This window comes from Salvelinus fontinalis, chromosome 23 (assembly GCF_029448725.1).
Source record: "Salvelinus fontinalis isolate EN_2023a chromosome 23, ASM2944872v1, whole genome shotgun sequence".
NCBI classification, from domain to species: Eukaryota; Metazoa; Chordata; class Actinopteri; order Salmoniformes; family Salmonidae; genus Salvelinus; species Salvelinus fontinalis.
In genome coordinates, this window is record NC_074687.1 from 39557678 (window position 1) to 39579555 (window position 21878).

General features: G+C 40.6%; 1 protein-coding gene across 2 annotated transcripts in view; it reads left to right on the forward strand.

Moving 5' to 3' along the window:
- The window catches only part of LOC129821311 (fidgetin-like), a 34198-nt gene extending 17990 nt beyond the window's left edge, over positions 1-16208 (forward strand). For both annotated transcript variants that reach the window (XM_055878831.1, XM_055878832.1), the window contains one exon: positions 11821-16208. In XM_055878831.1, the coding sequence (XP_055734806.1) occupies positions 11821-14051 (2231 nt within the window). In that variant the 3' untranslated portion in view covers positions 14052-16208. The remainder of the gene's footprint in view (positions 1-11820) is intronic.
- The last annotated feature ends 5670 nt before the right edge of the window (positions 16209-21878 follow it).

The following is a 21878-nucleotide window of genomic DNA, read 5'->3' on the forward strand; positions in this document are numbered from 1 at the left end:
AATGAGGAAAAAGTCAAGGGGTATGAATACTTTCTGAAGGCACTGTATATGGACACTGGGGAATAGTGGCATTATTATTTTTAAAAAGTTGACTGTTTGAATAGCACAAGTAGATTAGTAGTTTGTAAGTCTGCCAAGACCGTATGCTGCTACCATTCTGGCCCATTTCCATTACCTGTCTTCCTAGGCTTACTGTAGAGTTAGCTCTGGCCTTGAAACAGAGCAGTGCGATGCCTGTGGATGATGGTGGTCAAACCTATCATTGTAGACCTAGCGCCTTGTAAACAAAAATCCATAAACTCTTTCCTGCAGATTGGTGTTTTACATCAACATTGCGTTGGCAGGAATCAGATTATTAACACTTTTAGTCCGTTGTAAAGTCTAGTGGGTGGAAGTGTGAAGTAATCACAGTAGTGAATCGGACCAGTGAACAAGGAAATGTGTTCATTTCCAATGGGGCCGGCCTATTGGTTTGTGAATCAAATGACTGGCTCCTCGTGTCATTAAACCGCTGAGATGCGGTAAAAATCTGATAAGTGATAAATGTGTTAAACACCCAGAATACTTTCTTCCTCCTCGTTTTTTCTCTTTATTGAAGACATCCTTGTGGGGATAGTACTTCTGGGACTGGGAATGGGGACGTCGGTGAGAGTGTGGATTTTGGTCAATGAGCCTTAGTGTAGCAAGGTCGCCGTCCTCAGCTCCTCTCCTTTGAAGTGTGTAAGAGATCCCCGAGGAGGGATGGAGTACCCATCCTTGAACAGAGTTTGCGGAGACTTGCAAAACCCCTGCTTACATTTTCTTAACGTTCTCTACGGTTAAGTAGAGCACATTTGAAACAATAAGTAGTATTCTATCATTCTTCAGCTTCACCATTTGTACTGTATCATACTGTAAGCCTAATTGTATTATTTTCCATACAAGAACATTGGATTGTTCTCAGTTTCTGTGTTGAGGGCTGTTGATTTGCATGTCTGAGAATTGAACTGTACTTAAGACGTGTAATGGAATAGGTTGCCTTGCGTGTCTCTTGGCCTCAATAGTCATGGTTTAATGAGCATCGCTTGGACAGAACAATGACGGCTCGGAAACACTCTCAACCCCAGGATTTTGTATTACGGTTAATCAGAAAATGGCAAATACAAGACACTTGTTTCTTTCCAAAGCCTATAAAATGAAACTAATCGTCATTTTGCATAATTCAGAGTAGAAGTACTGTTCACACTTGGCACATTGAACCATCCTCTGCTCTCATACGTTGGAACAACCCATTTGATGCCTCTAAGCTCCGGTGAGTTTGTTTACAAATGACAGATCAATATGTTATTATTATACTCTCTGTAGTTCAGATGTCAGCCAAGATAAGTTTCTCCTGAGAATCCCCAATAGTATCCAAGGATAGAGAGTTGCTCAAGTTGTTTTCTTATTCAGTCAGGGACACTAATATATCAATGGCTCAGTATAAAAGTCAACCCGAACATGTTATATAACGATAGAACTGTGCTATATGTGAAGAAAGTATTCTTATCTTGGGAATGAGGAGTAAACCTTTTTCGACAATATGGAAATGTGTGGATATGTGTGTTCATTAAAAGTATCGACTGATCTGTGAGTTTGAGAGTCCGCGCTAGTTTCATAGTTCAGTCATGATGCGAGAACACGCATACACTTGTGTTGAAGTATGGTTGGGTTCAGCCCTGCAATGTTCAGAGGAGAGTTTGATGTTCTAGTTTTGATGTGTTAAACTTTCAGTCAAATCTAAGACATGCTTTTTACTTGTTCATTGAAATGACTTTACACTAGTGTCTAATTTAATGGCATACTCTATTGCCATTGTGGAGAGAATCATATGGATCCCCGTGCAAGTTTCACTCAAATGAATTATTATAACAATCTACACAGGCAGATAAAACAGGACAAGAGGTATTATGTGTAGGGATTTGCATAATGATGATGATTCATTGCTGTCCTTCAGCATTTCTGTATAGCGTTTGATGTTGAGGTCGAAATGTGTGCAGTACTTTATGGGCACACATATAAAGTGTGGAAATAAGAAGCTTTGTGCAAATTCAAAAAAAAAAAGACAATCATCGGCCAATGAGAATGCAACGGTAGAAGAGTTGAATAGGGATGGAGATTGGCGCAATACATGCATGTGCTTCCTTGTTTTGTCCGAGAGGGAGGGAGGGAGGGAGGGAGGGAGGGCTCCCAGACATCTAGTAGTGTCTGTTGTCTCTACCCACAGTGTCTGTTGTCTCTACCCACAGGATTAGCCTGCTTTGTGCTCATGATACTTTTAAGAACCGCCCCAAGTCAGGCTGCAGAAAATGGAACATTTTGACATGAAGCCGTTTCAATTATTATGATGTGGCTATAGTTTTCAGTCAAGCCAAAAGGACTGTGTAACGTGTGCATGTGTGTGTGTGTGTGTGCGTGCGTGCGCCCGCGTGGGTTTCTGTTAGATCTTAAACTGCCTTTTTTTGGTTGGGAGTCTCAGTTTGCTGGTTTTCATTGATCTTCATTGATCTGGTTTTATTTTATTTATATTTTCAATAAGTGATTGTGTTAGTTTAATTTACATGTACAGTATAGTATGTCTTTCATGTTCCAAATTTGCTGTGAAAAATTACTCAGTTTGGGACTTAAAATCTGATAAAGACCTTTAGATAGTAATTATGGAGCCTCTTTGTCCCAAGCCTCTACTAGACCAACCTTGAAATAAGTCACTTGAAAATGATTATTGCAACCATTATAAGATAATGGATAGTCATTACACTCCTGCTGTCATGTGATCTTGAAACATGATGCATCCATTGTACTTACCGGCCTCTTAATATCAGAACATACTGTTTGTAATGATTTATAGTTACTACAATTTAATGTGCATTGTGTCTTGGTTGTTGGCTCAATAATTAGCACATTTTATCTGATAAATGACCAAGCAGGAGGCGAAAAGCATTTTTTTTTTGCTCTATTAATGTCAGTGGGAAAAAAACTGACTGGATCTGTTGTTTTGAAGAGAGATTCATTTCCACAATAATAATTCAAGCCTCGACATTTCTATTTCTCTCCTGCCGTGTCTGGGTTTATGACTTCCTTTTTCCCTCTCCACCTGATATAAAAGGTATACAATTCATTGTTGGCTACGTCAACTCTCTTGAATAATCAAGGTGCTATTATTGTTTGTAACCCATTTCAATTCAACCACAGACAATGACAATTTGTTTAGTAGAATTGATGTAATATCACATATTTCCTTATCCTGAAGCACTGTAAACAAGTTCCTATGTCGTCCATCTAACGCAATCCGCTGAAAATAAGCACCTGTGCCTGATGGCAGCCTGGGTATAAATAAAAGCATTGGGATACAAGTTGGATACAACTGAAGTATATTTGGAGACTTGGAAACCTGTTTGTATTTACTGTATAGTGTAGCAGGCCCACGTGTGCTGGGTAAATGCCACAGTGAGACACTCGCCTCTATTCCCTCAGGGATATCTTGTCGGAGGTAAGAGTGCTTTTGCTTCCAGGGAAAGGGAACAGGCACATTGTATCACTGAAGGAGCTGGCTGCTTTGAAAGGAATAATCTGTGTTTACTAGATTGAAATGATTACAGCTCTGTGACAGCGGGCTGCCTCTGTGTCTCTGAGAATAGCATCATGAATATTACTGTGATTACAAAGAGTGGCCTTGTCACAGGAAATTGACTGTTTGATTGACAGGCCAACTACATTAATGTAATAATGATAAGTGCACTGTAGATTTACACTCATATCCCGATTGCCTTGGAATCGTCTGGAATCTGTTAGCTAGCTTCCATTCTCTTAATCGGTGTGAAAGTAACCACAATTAACCACAACACCACTGTGATGTTGACTGCTGTCTCTGACCATATTCAAAGGTAATTACTTGATTAATTGTGGTTTGAACATTTAATTAGATTACCATACCCTGGAGGTAAGGTGAGGTAAGGTGACAAAGTCAGTCTGTTGCACTGTTGAATCCTGAAAGATGTATTAGTTGTTATGAGTGTATGGTTCATTTGAATCATCAGATAGCAGAAAATGATCCGCACCAGCGACGAACAGAGCACCTTGCACTCTCCTCTGTCAAATTCATTGACAGTGCAGTCTGGCTGAGAAATGGATGGGTTGAACCCGTGAAAAGACAGTGACTGAGGAAGGCATATCTTTACTAAATGAGGGGTTAAATGGTGCCCTGTGGTCTAAAGATTCGTCGGAATTACTGCCACATGGATCCCTAAATTGAGTTTAGATGTTCTTAACTTTATATGTGAGATGAATGGGCTTCAGTTGCCAATACCGATTACTACTAGATATTGCGTTACAGTTCTCTCTCCCTTCGAAATAGCTCGAGTGAATTTGAATATGAACGAGCTTGTTTTTATTTATACATGTAATTAATGTCTGTCGACGGTATTTGCACGCTTGTCATATCGAGTGGTCTGTGTTTGCAATATAAAAGCAAAAGCTCTCGTAATTATGTTTACATCCACAGATGAAAATCCCAGGGCTGTAATGATCAGTAATTATAAAATATTTTTTCCGGCGTGTCTACTGCCTCAGCTGTAACTATATATTGTGTGCTGTGGACTGCAGAGTTTGTGCAGCTTAATTATGACATTGTACACGACTAAATGTACCAGTCTGCTTCAGCCCTGCAAAACACTTCTAGTGCATAATCACGCTCAAGTCTGACTTTAAAGAGCTCATTACAGTTCGTTTTCTAAAGAGCGGCTTATTAAACACAGTTACCTAATAAGCATCTTTGGTGGTGCAAATTGCTGGAAATGTTAATGAGTCTGATTAGGCCACGTTTCAATTACGACAGCTAGCTGTTACCTCAGCCCTCCCCCACCCCAAAAGAGCTAGGGAGAGGAGACCAGCTCTTTATGCTTGGGAACCTCCTAGAAGGCATTGCCCTCTCTCTCTCATTCTCCTATCTCCCTTTCTCTCTCTCACTCTCTCTCTCTCACACACACACACACACACACACACACACACACACACACACACACACACACACACACACACACACACACACACACACACACCTACACACATACACACACAACTCGCACACAAAAAAGGAAAATAAAAAACGCTCTGCCACCTCTGTGCTTCCTTTCAGCAGCCCAGTAATGAATAGAGAATTGTGCAAGCGGCAGTCCAATTTGCGCACTGGGAAATTGGATGGACAAAGCGGAGATCCAGTGCTGTTTGCTTAAAAAATGGCCAAGGCTACCAAGATTAATAGTTCTCAAAAAGGTCAGTGTCTCTGTTTCATCGGAGATGATCACAGTAGCAGAAATTAAACATCACGCAATATCAATGCTTTGTCCTTCGTGATGTCTTTTATTAACATTACGAGTGTCAGATTCAATACAACAAATCGTCATATGTAACTGTCACTAGGGACAAAGAGATTTGGAGGGTGCCATCTTGAAATTTGACCAACAGAGGAGACTGCTAAATTAAACAAAGAGTTTTGTGAGTTGCTAATCAGTGGAATTTGAGCTTAACGTTAAGCCCTCAGGCTGTCTGAAAACATTCCACTAACGGAACAGTCAATAATAATACCAATTGCAAGACAGAGAAAGGAAGCGGTGGATGTTGTTGTATTTGTATTTCTATAAATAAGGGATAATGGATGGTGTTCTAACGCAATGTGGACGTAGAAACTCATTATGCAAATCTAAATGATACTGTATGTCTATGGGCTAAAACAACATCAGGCATGGTTTGTGTGGCATGTGTGTGAATGTTAATTTACTAACCGAAAGGTTGCTGGATCGAATCCCCAAGCTGACAAGGTAAAAATCTGTCGTTATGCCCCTGAACAAGGCAGTTAACCCACTCTTCCCTGGTTGGCTGTCGTTGTAAATAAGAATTTGTTCTTAACTGACTTGCCTAGTTAAATAAAGGTTTAAAAAAACACAGTTGTCCATGCTAATGTCTCCCATGATGTATGTAATCACATTTCATGTGGTTATTGGTTCAGATTGATGTCTTTCAAGTGTCCTCATATGCCCTGACTGAAAGTCATTGCTAGGCAATGATACAATTTTCTAACCGGACCAAGTTTGTTTATAGTTTGTCACACACGTTTCAAAGTGAAGTGTTCTGTCACTTTCTACAGAGAGATGGATGGCTCTCCGCCCTCATCCACAGTTCAGTAGATGTTCACTTACTCGCTGTATTTAAATCATTTGGCTTTTTTGCTGGCTTTCCATTTCATTAAGCAACGGATGTTAAGGGGTCTGATCTGAAAACTTTGCAAGGAGTGCCTCTTGGTTTTTAAAAAGGATTTAAAGGAAAAATATATTTCTGCACTATGTACAGTTATTTGGACAATGGTGATATTGACAATGATACAGTGGTGGAAAAAGTACCCAATTGTCATACTTGAGTAAAAGTAAAGATACCTCAATAGAAAATGACTCAAGTAAAAGTGAAAGTCACCCAGTAGAATTCTAAAAGTATTTGGTTTTGAATATACTTAAGTATCAAAAGTAAATGTCATTGCTAAAATATACTTACGTATCGAAAGTAAAAGTACAAGTATGAATAATTACATATTCCTTATATTAAGCAAACCAGACCTCATAATTTTCTTGTTTTTTGGGGTTTACAGACAGCCAGGGGCACATTAACACTTAGACATCATTTACAAACAAAGCATTGTTTAGTAAGTCCGTCAGATCAGAGGCAGTATGGATGACCGGGATGATGTTCTCTTGATAAGTCTGGGAATTAGAACATTTTCCTGTTCTCCTAAGCATTCAAAATGTAAGGAGTACTTTTGGGTGTCAGGGACAATGTATAGAGTAAAAATTACATCATTTTCGTTAGGAATGTAGTGAAGTACAAGTAAAAGTTAGAAAAAATATAGTAAAGTACAGATACCCCAAAAAACTACTTACAGTTGAAGTCAGAAGTTTACATACACCTTAGCCAAGTACATTTAAACTCAGTTTTTCACAATTCCTGACATTTAATCCTAATACAAATTCCCTGTCTTAGGTCAGTTAGGATCACCACTTTATTTTAAGAATGTGAAATGTCAGAATAATAGGAGGGAGATTTTTTTTTTTCCAGCTTTTATTTCTTTCATCACGTTCCCAGTGGGTCAGAAGTTTACATACACTGAATTAGTATTGGGTAGCATTGTCTTTAAATTGTTTAAATTGGGTCAAACGTTTTGGGTAGCCTTCTACAAGCTTCCCACAATAAGTTGGGTGAATTTTGGCCCATTCCTCTTGACAGTGCTGGTGTAACTGAGTCAGGTTTGTAGGCCTACTTGCTCGTGCACACTTTTTCAGTTTTGCCAACTAATTTTCTATAGGATTGAGGTCAGGGCTTTGTGATGGCCACTCCAATACCTTGACTTTGTTGTCCTTAAGCCATTTTGCCACAACTTTGGAAGTATGCTTGGGCTCATTGTCCATTTGGAAGACCCATTTGCGACCAAGCTTTATCTTCTTGACTCATGTCTTGAGATGTTGCTTCAATATATCCACTTAATTTTCCTCCCTCATCATGCCATCTGTTTTGTGAAGTGCACCAGTCCCTCCTGCAGCAAAGCACCCCCAAAACATGATGCTGCCATCCCCGTGTTTCACGGTTGGGATGGTGTTCTCCGGCTTGCAAGCCTCCCCCATTTTCCTCCAAAGATAATGATGGTGATTATGGCCAAACAGTTCTATTTTTGTTTCATCAGAACAGAGGATATAGATACTTTTGTACCTGTTTCCGCCAGCATCTTCACAAGCTCCTTTGCTGTTGTTCTGGGATTGATTTGCACTTTTCACACCAAGGTACGAGACAGAACACGTCTCCTTCCTGAGCGGTATGACGGCTGCGTGGTCCCATGGTGTTTATACTTGCATACTATTGTTTGTACAGATGAACGTGGTACCTTCAGGCATTTGGAAATTGCTCCCAAGGATGAACCAGACTTGTGGAGGTCTACACATTTCTTTTCTGAGGTCTTGGCTGATGTCTTTTGATTTTCCGATTATGTCAAGCAAAGAGGCACTGAGTTTGAAGGTAGGCCTTGAAATACATCCACAGATACACCTCCAATTGACTCAAATGATGTCAATTAGCCTATCAGAAGCTTCCGAAGCCATGACATCATTTTCTGGAATTTTCCAAGCTGTTTAAAGGCGCAGTCAACTTAGTGTATGTAAACTTCTGACCCACTGGAATTGTGATACAGTGAATTATAAGTGAAATATGTCTGTTAAACAATTGTTTGAAAAATGACTTGTGTCATGCACAAAGTAGATGTCCTAACCGACTTGACAAAACTATAGTTTGTTAAAACAAGAAATTTGTAGAGTGGTTGAAAAACGAGTTTTAATGACTCCAACCTAAGTGTATGTAAACTTCCGACTTCAACTGTAAGTAGTACTTTCAAGTATTTTTACTTAAGTATCTTACACCAATGATGTATGTTAAATGTGATAGACAACAATTGTTGAAGACTGTCTCTGGTGCCCAAATATGTATTCTATTCGATATATTTGCTCATGCAAAATCATAACTTTATATTGTTAAGTGTACTGATAATGTAATAAAAGCCGTTCAAATCAGAGCCAGAATATTGTTTGAGGCCCTTATACACTTGAATGTGTTGTTGCAGAAAAAAAATGTACCACTTCAAATATCTTACTTTTTGTATTGCTACCTCACCACCCACATGCATCAAGAGGACTTTACTAAGAGGACTAATAACCTAGAACATAAAGGATGAGTAATGCTAGAAATATCAAAAGGTATGAAGGTACATCAGTGAAAGTAACTTTTTGAATTCCCAAGACAGCTACAGTACAAACAGTCCCCTGGAACACCAACAACACTGAGTGTACTAAACATTAGGAACACCTTCCTAATATTGAGTTACACCCCCTTTTGCCATCAGAACAGCCTCAATGTATTGGGGCATGGACTCTCCAAGGTGTCGAAAGCATTCCAAGCAGGGATGCTTGCCCATGCTGGCTCCAGTCTTTCCGAAAGTTGTGTCATCGGCTGGATGTCCTTTGGGTTGCGGACCATTGTTGATACACGCAGGGAACTGTTGAGCGTGAAAAACCCAGCAGCGTTGCATTTGTATGGTAATAAGTTCTAGCCTGGAACCTACTACCAGACCTCGTACAAAGGCACTTAAATATTTTGTCTTCCTCTCAAAGGCACACATGGACAACCCATGTCTCAATTGTCTCAAGTGACATCAATAAGGGATCATAGGTTTCACCTGGAATCCCCTGGTCAGTCTATGTCATGGAAAGAGCAGATGTTCATAAGTATTTTTTTTGAGTATCTGTACTTCACTTTACAATTTATATTTTGGGCAACTTTTACTTTTACTTCACTGCATTCCTTTACTTTTTACGCCCTACATTTTCCATGACACCCAGAAGTACTTGTTACATTTTGAATGCTATACAGGACAGGAAAAGTGTCCAATTCACGCACTTATCAAGAGAACATCACTGGTCATCCCTACTGCCTCTGATCTGACAAACTTTTACCTTTGATATATATTTAGAACCAAATACTTTTAGACTTTTACTCAAGTAGTATTTTACTGGGTGACTTCCACTTTTACTTGAGTAAATTTCTATTGAGGTATCTATACGTTTACTCAAGTATGACAATTAGGTACTTTTTCCACCACTGGATTTGCCCCAAAAATAGCATTTTGTATTCAGGAAAAAAAGTGAATTGCTTTGACACATTTTCTGCAGTGTTACTTTAGTCCCTTGTTGCAAACAGGATGCATGTTTTTGAATATGTTATTCTGTACAGGCTTCCTTTTTTCTCTCTGTCAATTAGGTTAGTATTGTTGAGTAGCTACAATGTTGATCCATCCTCAGTTTTCTCCTATAACAACCATTGAACTCTAACTGTTTTAAAGTCACCATTGGCCTCATTGTAAAAACCCTGAGCGGTTTCCTTCCTCTCCGGCAACTGAGTTAGGAAGGACATGTGTCTTTGTAGTGATTGGGTGTATTGATACACCATCCGAAGTGTAATTAATAACTTCACTATGCTCAAAGGGATATTCAATGTCTGCTTTTTATTTTTGACCAATAGGTGCCCTTCTTTGCGAGTCATTGGAAAACCTCCCTTGTCTTTGTGGTTGAATCTGTGTTTGAAAATCTCTGCTCGACTGAAAGACCTTACACATAATTGTATGTGTGGGGTACAGAGATGAAGTCATTCAAAAATCATGTTAAACACTATTATTCCACACAGAGTGAGTCCATGCAACTTACCATTACAAAAGGGTTGAATACTTACTGACTTAAGACATTTCAGCTTTAAATGTTTTATTAATTTGTAAACATTTTGAAAAACAGAATTTCACTTTGACACAATGGGGTATTGTGTGTAGGCCAGTGACCAAAAATCTCAATTTAATCCATTTTAAATTCAGGCTGTAACAAAACAAAATGTGAAAAAGTCAAGGGGTGTGAATACTTTCTGAAGGCACTGTGTATTCTTCTCTGTTTCAAATGGCACTGACTTGTTATGTCTCTCAGAGATCAGTGTCTTGTTTTATAGATTGTATTGCCTGTGAATAGAGTTTCAGCTAGTCTGACAGGGCTTTTTTGCCTTGTGCTTTTCTTAATCATTAGCTTGGATGGTTGACAGCCATGTGAGCCATAGCATGGATTTCTTTGACTAAAACCTTGTAAATTAACACAATTAGCGCAGCATCATCCTGCTAATTAGCTCCTGGTGTCTGGTTTGGCGGCTGGGCAAGCGGCTGGGAGGGAGTCATGGGGGAATCCACATTCTCGTCTGTTACTAGACAAACACTGCGCTGTAATCCGCCGCTGGATGCTCTCTGTTGGTTTCCTAAAGCCTTGGATAGGGATAGCTACTGGGCAATTTCATATGATGCTGATGCACGTGTGGCTGGCTAAGGAAGGGATGGTTTTGCAATGTGATTCTTTGTTTACTAATAGAGGTTCAAGTCGGATTAGCTTTGATAAAGCAATGTGTGCATGTGTGCAGTTTCAAATCTGTGTGTGTGTATGTATGTGTGTGTGTGTGTGGCTGTGTATCTGTGTTTCTTTTAATCCTGTAAACACAATGATCTGTTTCTTTCTTGGGTATATCTTTCTTTGATAATCCCATGCTGAGTCTAAAATGACAGCATATGTAACAACTTGTGTTTGCAAATTGAGTTTAGGACTAAACTCGATGGTGCCTTTTGAGCCCTGGAGGCAATGAAAAAGATAGTCTGGGAAGCGAGAAAGACAAGTACAGCATGTTTTTTCTCTCTCGCCATGTAGACTGGGAAGCAGTAGGCAGACACAAGGCCGTTGTAATTCATGCCGGGCAGTGGGGTTTGTGTGATGAAAGCAACAGAGCGCTGCCTGGGAGATTGCTTTGCTGCACTCCTCGAAGCAGATTTGAAACTGTCTCGGAATGCCTTAGATGAGAGTTGGATTATAGACTGACCTGCAATGTCTATGTCATTCTGTTCTGTGCAGGGTGCATTATACTGTGCTAACCAGGTGCTGGGTCCCAAATCCACACACTGCCCATGATGTAATTGCTCAGCAGTGCCTATTTTACAGTAGAGGAAGTTAGTTGTATAATGGTATTGGGATTTGGGATATATTTGTCAGTTCATTCATTGCTACAAAGGCAACTTTTCCACCACGTTAAATGTACCAACTTCTAGACGCAACATACTGACAACACAAGAAAACTGACAATAAATAGCAACTACTATCTGATGGTATTTTTGACGCGTCTCTCTTTTTGTCTGGTGTTTAGGCCTAAAGATGCAGTGGACCCCAGAGCATGCACAGTGGGCTGAGCAGCACTTTGATATCTCCTCCACCACACGCTCTCCTGCACACAAAGTGGAGGCCTACCGGGGGCACCTGCAGCGCACCTATCAGTACGCCTGGGCCAACGACGACATCTCTGCACTCACCGCCTCCAACCTGCTGAAGAAATACGCAGAGAAGTACTCTGGGATTTTAGAGGGTCCGAGTGAGCGAGCGCTGCTCTGCTCCTATTCCGATGGCACTCCTGGACTCTTGAATGGACGTAAGTCAGAGAGTGAGTCCTGGCAGGAGGGGATTTACCCAATGAACTGCGCTCCAGATGTTATATCTGTGAGCAAATCTGGAATGACAGCTGCCCTTCCCCCAACAGACGTGTCGGCCAGCATAGGTAGCACCCCAAGGGGGGCCAGCAGCTTGACCGAGCCCAGCTATTCCAGCAGTAACTGTGGGAGTCACACAGCCACCAGTCTACACTCTGGTCTGTCCGCTCAGGAATACGCTACGGGTTACAATGGCTCCTACCTGCACTCTAGTTACAGCGGGCAGACCGCCTCAGGCCTCCCCTCTCCATTGCACAATGCTGGTCTCCTACAACCCCCGCCCCCACCCCCACCACCTCCCCCTACTCTAGTGCCCAGCTACAACGCGGGGTCTCCCAACCTCTCCAACTACAATTATCCTCCGACAGGGTATCCCCCACAGACAGCTGTTGCCCCTAGCTATAGCCCTGGGGGAGCTCCACCTCCCTCTGCCTATCTGCCATCAGGCATCGCAGCTCCCACGCCCCTACCCCCCTCTACACTCCCTGGCTATACCTACCAGTCCCATAACCATGCACCAATTGCACCAACACCTTTGAATGGCAGCTCAGCCAACTCATTGAAAAGAAAAGCTTTCTACATGACGGGGCATGGAGATATGGACTCCAGCTATAGTAATTTCAACTACAACCAACAGCGCTCCTCTCAAAGCCCTATGTACAGAATACCAGACAACAGCATCTCAGACTCAAGCAGAGGGAATGGATTTGACAGGAATGCTGATCCGTCATCTTTAGCATTTAAGCACACGAAGCAGCCAATACCCTCAGATCAGCAAAGAAAATGTTGCAGTCAGTCTGGCCGAGCATTAACCCCTCCCTCCTATGGATCAGCCAAAAGCTCTGTGGGAGGCCTGAGATCGGGCGAGTCCTTTGGAAAGTTTGGAACCCCCATAATGAGTGATCACAGTGAAGAGCATAGACAGCTCCTCTCCCATTCCATAGCAGGGTCGGACATTGGCAGCGCTACCTCATCCAGCCACACCGCAGAGGAGCAGCTGAAGAACAGTGATGCCAACCTCGTGGAGTTGGTCACCACAGAGATCCTTCAGCCCGGTCCCCCAGTAGACTGGAATGACATTGCAGGTCTGGAGCTGGCCAAAGCAGCCATCAAAGAAGAGATTCTGTGGCCCATTCTGAGGCCAGACATGTTCAGTGGACTTGCCACATTACCTCGGAGCCTCCTTCTCTTCGGACCTCAGGGAACAGGCAGAACACTGCTGGGCCGCTGCATGGCCAGCCAGCTGGGGGCTGCCTTCCTGCGGCTCAGTGGCTCAGCCCTGGTGACCAAGTGGCTGGGGGAGGGAGAGAAGATTGTCCAGGCCTCCTTCCTGGTAGCCAGGTGTCGCCAGCCCTCAGTGGTGTTCATCAGTGAGGTGGACATGCTGCTGTCGGCCCAGCTCAGCGAGGAGAGCCCAGTGAATAGGATCAAGAGCGAGCTCCTCATGCAGCTGGACAGTGTGCTGACCACAGCCGAGGACCACGTCCTGGTGGTGTGCTCCTCCAGTAAGCCTGAAGAGATCCAAGAGTCCCTGAGGAGGTACTTCACCAAACGGCTTCTCATCCCCCTACCTGACAACACAGCACGACACCAGATAATCAGCCAACTGCTCTCACAGCACAACTATTGCCTCAGTGACAAAGAGTTGTCACTGCTGGTCCAGCGGACGGAGGGTTTTTCGGGACTGGACATGGCCCGGCTGTGCCAGGAGGCAGTAGTAGGACCGATACATGGCATCCAAGCTTCTGACCTCTCAGCCATCCATCCCAGCCAGATGAGACCAGTCTCTTACCAAGACTTTGACAATGTATTTAGCAAATTCCAGTCCAACATATCCCAAAAAGAACTGGACACATACACCGAATGGAATAAAATGTTTGGTTGCAGTCAATGAAACTGAAGCATTCGAACATGTGGGAAGGAAACCCCTTTCAGAAGGATACCATTTAGAATTCTCAGTAAACAGGAAGTGGACAAGAGAATAATACAGGTAGTGGTGACTTTAACACCTGCAGTACAGTAAAGGCGTAAAGGTAGGCCTTAGAGAAGCAGAGGCATGCTTTACACAACGGCTGGCAATCTGCACACAACACATAGAGAAATATTATGTTGATGCTTGAAACTGATGAGGCCAAGCATCGCCTACCAAGGTGCAAGTGGGTAGACTTTGTAACAGGATGGAACCCCTGTGTGTATATATCAGTTTGCTGTTCTGGAGATTTAGTTGCTATCAAGTGCCTGAAGTGGTGCTCTTTTATTTTATAAAATTATCTCTTCGCCTCACAATCTACATTGATGGCATGTGCTAATATAAAAAGCTTTAATATGAGACAAAAACTACAAAATTGCTTTTTTCCATTGAAACAGTATTCCTCAACTGTGTCTGTTTTGCTCTCTCTGTGGACAGTAGAAAGTACAAGTGTCACTGGTAATTTGAACCCTAATTTATAGACATCGTTTATTTTGATGTTCTCTCTTTATGAAAACTCAGGAAAGTGATTGTGATATGTACAGTACCTCAAAGATTGTTTCAAAGCACTAAACATTTGGCTTGCGTTTGAATTTGCATTATCAAAAAATGGAGGGTTACGGTACCTCGAAAGGCTAAAAATGAGTATGACATTGAATGTACCAGAGTAATTCTGGAGTATTTGGAAGACAAAAGGAGAAGTGTCGTGTTTTTCTTTTGCAATTTCCCAAGTGAAGAATCCTATTGTGAATAGAGTTTTATTTGATATGTGGCAAAGATGGAGGAATGACGTTTCTTTGATCAACTACAACACATTCGACCGGCCTTCATCGACCGGCCACCGTACATTAAGAGAACACATTTTAGGATGTATTTTTTTGTTAAACCTCATCTGTAGGAGAAAGCATAACATATGTATTTGTCGAATATTATCAGCAGCTTAAGTTTGTATCTCATCTGCAGATAAAACTGTCAGGCCACTTGCGGAGAAATGGGTACGGCTGAAAGCGAGCCTCGTGAGGTTGAAACAGTCCGTTTCCCCCAAGGTATTTCATTGCATCCCGCTGCTGTTTTATCATTAATGAAAACAAAGGATTATGTATGCCCTAAGTTTTCTACCTCAGTTTATTTGTTTTCTCTGAAAGCAGAATCGAAGGGTATGGCAAGATGACAAAGCCTATTTCGCTTATTAAACTATGAAGCCTTTTGAGGGAACAAAAAAGCTGCCTTGCTGACAACAAAATCAGCTTAAGTTAGTGTTACGCCAGTGTCGTTCCCGTTCATAGACACCTATGTACATGGAGTATTCATTTCTCAGAGCATGAGCAGGTTGGTCTTGAAAAGGGGTCTGGAGACGTGTGGCTGTTAGCCCTATCTTTAAGCCCTTGTTCTAGGGTCATTTCTTACAGCAAAGCTATGTTATTACTAACTATCAGTGTTCAGTAATATGCCAGAAAAGGGGTAATGGAGACACAAGGCCTGATGAATGCATGAAAAAGCCTTGCATTTGTTTTTATTTTTTTCTTCCTTTTCTTTCCTATAGCAGTATGAAAACTGTTAGAAGGCACTAGTGCATTGAAAGGGATGCCCTACAGTACCACTGAAAGTACTATCAGTACAGTGCAACTGCACTGAGGGATCTTGCGTTTTTGTTCACCTGCATTTCAAAGTGATATTTTCCCAATTTGTGTTTCATATATCTTATATTTACATATATCTTAAATTGTTTTGCTCTTACTCAGCTTATTGTGTTTACAATTACAAAATATATTTGTTCATCTCCAATGATGGCACTTACTTTGCTATATGGCTTTTATTGCCATAGATAGATAGGATAAAAGTCCCCTGAAGTTAAGTGTAGTTTACCAAATGCACTTTTGAAGCTTTGTTTAGTCATACAATAATTTGTTTTCAAGTCTCCCTTGAAGCCAAAGTGAAATCAACAGTTTTATTTTGACATAAGATATTTCAACTGAAACTGGCAATTACTTACTTTAATAGCGAGTTAAGCAATTTTGCTTATGCCAATAGGGCATGTTTATTCATGAATTTAAGGCAAAGCAATTAAACATATTGAAAAGAGCTGTTCAACAAGTTATTTATACATTACAGTACACTACATTACACTAATTATAAGAGCAGTAGAACAGGAAAAACTAAGGGATGAGAAAAAAACTTCACTAACACATCCAAACAAATACAGTTTCTCGAAGTCATTTAGTTTGGAGGACAACAATGTGAAGGATAGGCCTTTAAGTACCACGAACTGGCTACAGAAAGGTTGAGAAGCACATCTATTCTCCTTCATGTCTGACAATGTGAATCACTTGAATGTTGCTTTCCAGCCTGTATCACTGTCCCTCTGGGTGGGTTTTGTACGGCGCTGCTTTAGATGTGGGCTTCATCTTTACGTAGTCTTATCTGTTTTCTATTTAAACGTCCTTCTTTATAACCATTTCTACCTCATTGCTACATATTGTACATGTAGTACTTACGTTCTGTCTTTTTGAATGTCATGCATTTGTACAAAAATAAAGAAACAAAACAACAACAAAAAAACGCTAAAGGAAAAAAATGGACAAAAAATGAACAGCTTACCACCGAAAGACAGTCCTTACACTGAACAGTATTAGCAGCAGAACGGAGAAGACACATTAGTAAGTGTGAAGTTGACGATAATGCACACATACTTGAGATACTGACTTCTATGGGATATATAGGTACTCATAATGCCACATTTCTGCAAGTATATTGTGGGCTGTATAGGTCTTTCTAGAGGGTCTCCAATGCAAATTCCGTTTTTAAACTAGAATGACTTGCTTTAATATTTTGTGAATTGTTGTAGTGCGCATGTCAATGTGTCTTTGTGTGCACTTACAATTCAATGTGTAAGTGTGTTGGGTTAACATATTTAGATATGTGAAATTACAAATTTATACATTTCATACATATGTACAGGAAATAAACTTGCACATATGTGTACTCAATGTACATTTGCTATTGATATATACATATTAAAATGCACCACATACAGTACAGTACATGTTTATATGTGTGTATGTATTGCCATACCTACAGTAAACGTCAATGTATTTTCATCTATTCCAAGGTACAGTACAAAAAAAAAACACATAAAATATTGAATAAAGATGTTTTTTTCTGGAAACCAAATGTGTTTTCTTATGTCTCCACTCTCTCATTGGTTAGACTCGATTGATTAGACGTGTGGACATGTCCATGTTCGCAATGTGTGTTTACAATTTCAGTTCTGACATTGATAATGTTAGTCAAGAGACATGCCATTTGGAAACGCCAGTTATTTATTGTATAATACCTATACAACGCACAACACATGGTGCTCTCTGAGACAATTAGTTTCTATTTATTTTGAAGGTTTTTGTGTCTTAATAGAAATTTGCCTAGACTGTGTAATTGTAATCCTTCCATTAACCAAATGTGTTGTTTTTCAGTCATTAAAATGTTATGATCACAGGAAAGGAGAAGGATTATACAATCACACCCCTTAGTTCATAGCTCCACACTGCCACTGATTCTCTTTATGTAAATTGCACATTTATGCGTCGATTTTCTATTTTTTTTGATGGTATCATTATATAGTTGATGGTATGTGCGTAGGAAGCTGCTGTATAATTAACATTAAGGAAAAAAAGTCACAGTGCCTTTTTGTGCCCAGTGCTGTTTCATTTGTAATGCTGTGTCTCTTTTTTCTGCAGTGGGCACATGAAAACAAGCTGTGCTAATGGACGCATTTCAACCGGATTTTCCTCCATTATACAGGAAGCAAACCGGGGCCTAATCAGAACAATGGCGGTTATCAAAAGCAGAGAAAAAGTGAAATATTTGTATTAGCTGTTTCCGTGTGTCGACATTTGTAATTTATGTCTTTAGTACTAATTATGGACAGAGAGAACAAGCATACCTCAAATAAAAGTCTGAATTCAAACTTTTACCTACAGTTTTATGGTCTATTGTGGTAGTAAATATGTGTGAAATGTTACTGATTAACCTAGATCAGGGATGGGCAACTGGCAGCCCGCGGATACTTTTTCTCTCTCAATTTTTGGGGGTTTTACTCGTCGGGGTCTCAACTTAACTCTTGAGAGTTAGAATAGTAGAATACACAAGGTGCAATTTCGAAATGTGGTTGCGCTTCAGCAGTTTTTCTCTTGTTGTGTCAGTCAATGAGTGTCACTCAATTAGCCCATGTCAGCTAAAACATTTTTTATATGCAAGTTAGTCTAGCCAGCTATCGGGGAATCTCCCCATTGATTTAGTTAATCACTCTCACTCAGATATCAAGTTAAAAACGTGAAACATTTCTCTCCGCCCTATGGAAAAATGTGTGGAATTGCAGGAAATTAGCTGTATAACTGCTCCTTCTTCTTTCCCGCCCCATTGCAATATTAGTGCATTTGTAAAAAATGTGTTCGAAAATTGCAAAATCTTTTCTCCACCCCATGGCAAAATGTGTAGAATTTGGGGGGACAAAAAGGCTAGGGCCAGCTCTGATTACATATGTGGGTATGGATGTGGGTTCTGCGGCCCCACCCCGGTCAAAGTTGATCATCCCTAACCTAGATGATGTGGGAAATTATTGCGACCTACCTGTTCTGTTGACCACCATGATTGTCTTTTGTGTTCAAGAAAGTCTTGAAGATAAGCTTCCAATTTTACAACATAGAACCCTATGCTTCTGTGCTCACAGTGCTACTGCAGATCTTTATGAGAGTGAAAAGGATCATTCCTTTTATAATGCATCATTTTCTATGTTAAGTCACAACCTATTGGCTACACATTTTCCTTGGGCAACTGTGCTAAACTAAGTCAATGTGGAATCTCCCACTTTGCCTATCTTGAAATGGGTAAGTGTCAATATTGCTACAATAAACATTTAGTATCAGACCAATGTCCTCCATACTGTAGCTAGACAATTGCTTGTTAATTCTTCTGTACGAATAGTAATTATAGTAGTAATAATTTAGTATTTAAAAAATGTAAATATTATTTTCCACCACAATTTTTTCACAACTTAATCAATCTAAATGATGGTCGGTTTCTTTCTCCTGTTTGTCACCCACTGTGCTTCTCTAGCCATTCCCCTGTCTGATGCAATACTAGGACCTGGTTAGCAAATATAGTTTCCTGATTCATCTGCTGCTGTACCTCCAATGTTGCCATTCATCAGATAAATGGTTTCTTTCAATCATTATTGATCCGTTTACACATTCACATTTTGGTAGACACTCTTTTTTTTAAAAATAACCTTTTGTTTTCATTTTTGACATATACTGTACAGTATATCTCACCTATCTCATTTATCAGACATTTGAACAAACATTTTGCCTTTTGCTCTTTTGTTTTCCCCCCATAACATTTTTTAACCAGAGCATTTGATGAGGAAAGAAACTCCATGCTGATAAGAGGGAAATCAAGTTGTGTCAAACAAATTACACTCAAGTTATTAGTGGCTATTTTGTAAATATCAAAGATCCACTTGTCCCAGTGTTCAGTGGTTCATTTGCATTCTGATGAAACTGAAGTGGATGTGTGTGAACTCCGGGGTTATCTGCGGCGCTGCAGCGCTGAGCAGCCGAATCAGACAGCCCAGCAACCACATGGCTCGAGAGGATGAGCCACGGACCTCTCTCAAATCACTTCCTTCATAACAATTAAAATATGCAAAGTGATAATTTTCCTTAAGTAGCCTTAAATGTGCAATCTATTTAAATGTGAGGGAAATTGCCTAAAGCTTTTGGTCTGTGTGGGGGGGGGGGGGGATGAATAAATTATGCAAATAACATAAAGGACTCTTGAAAGCCTAATTTTTCTGTAATAAGCATACTGTTTCATTTAATATTTTGCCTCTTATTAAAAATGACAGTTCTCTTGCACTGTCTGATGGCTATATCTGACACAAGCCCATGGAAATGACTGCTAGACTATAAATGCAAAAATAATTTTGGTAGCTTTTACATGATGGTTACATTCACAAAGTAATTATGCGCTGGAGAGTCCAGAAATAAGGTTTAATTACACAGTAATCGTCTCTGATGGACACTGGGAAGTGTGAGCACTGCCAGACTGCAATCCATCAATGCCAAACCCTGGCCACTTTTAATTCCTCCTCATTTGCATCATAACCTCCGCACCAAGTTGCACAAATGCTGTTAAATGTTAATAGGACCTGTCTTTCTACTCAAAATGAATGCTTAAACCATTTCATCTCTCCCCCCTCGCTCTAGTTCTCTCCACCCTCCCTCTCCAACATCCACAGTCCGTATCTCCTCTCTCTCTTTCCATTCTCCCGAGCCCCCCCCCCCCCCCCCCCCCATAACTAGCTCCTCCTCAGGAGGAGCGTTCAGTAGATGAGACAGTGCATGGTCACTGCTGTGCTAATTGGGAGCAGCATGTAAAGTTTTATCTCTCAAGTGCTAACAAACCGTACAGACAGTGCCAATGATGGGTCTGCGTTTTGTGTGTGTTTGTGTGTGTGTGTGTGTGTGTGTGTAGTAAGTGTTGTCCACAATGTGGTGTCGTGTGTGAGTTGGCCCTGAAGTCATATTTAATCCCTATCCTAAGGGACCAGGCAAAATTACATTTGTATTAATTGAAAATTGTAAGTGGTGTTGTGTGTGCAGCAGACAGATTACCGTTCCTCTTTAGAGCTCTGTGTGGTTGATTAGAACTAGACTGTCTCATTATCTGTGTCTCAACCGTGCATTAAAATAACACCCTTTGTTTTACTAGGGATTACCTAGTGTGTGTACTCTATACAGCTTTGCGTTCATTGAGGTGGTATTAAACACAGTAGTCTACTGTACCACGACAAACACAGACTATACGTTTTGTCATAGTCTGTGTACACTGAGTGTGCAAAACGTTAGGAACACCTTCCTAATATTGAGTTGCATCCCCTTTCTCCTTCAGAACAGCCTCAATTTGTCGGGGCATGGACTCTACAATGTGTCAAAGGCGTTCCACAGGGATGCTGGCCCATGTTGACTCCAATGCTTCCCAAAGTTGTGTCAAGTTGACTGGATGTCCTTTGGGTGGTGGACCATTCTTGATACACACAGGATACTGTTGAGCATGAAAACCCAGCAGCGTTGCAGTTTTTGACTTAAACCGGTACGCCTGGCACCTACTACCATACCCTGTTCAAAGGCACTTCAATCTCCGACTTGCACATTCACCCTCTGAATGGCACACACACACAATCCATGTGTCAATAGTCTCAAGTCTTAACAATCCTTCTTTAACCTGTCACCCCCCCTTCATCTACACTGATTGAAGTGGATTTAACAGGTGACATCAACAAGGGATCACAGCTTTTACCTGGATTCACCTGGTCAGTCTATGCCATCTTACAACCAGAATGAGATTAAGCTTGTTTTGCCCATACAAGTAGAGCAAATCTTGATTTGAAAAAGTAATCAGATGAGAAGAAACAAAACGCATCAGTGATCAGAAATACCGAGGTCATTTATGGAGACAGCAAAAACTGAGGATGATCACTTTGTAAAAAACATGAATAATTTAATATTATATATTATATATTAATAACGGTATCAGTAAACATGCCTTTTGCAATACATTACATTATATTTGAAACATACACTTTTGAAAGGGCCACACGTTCACTGTTTCTCAACTCCACCAAAGAAAAATAATCTATTTACACATTTTCAATTCAACCCAGCATTTATATGCATTCAAACAATTCCCAAACCA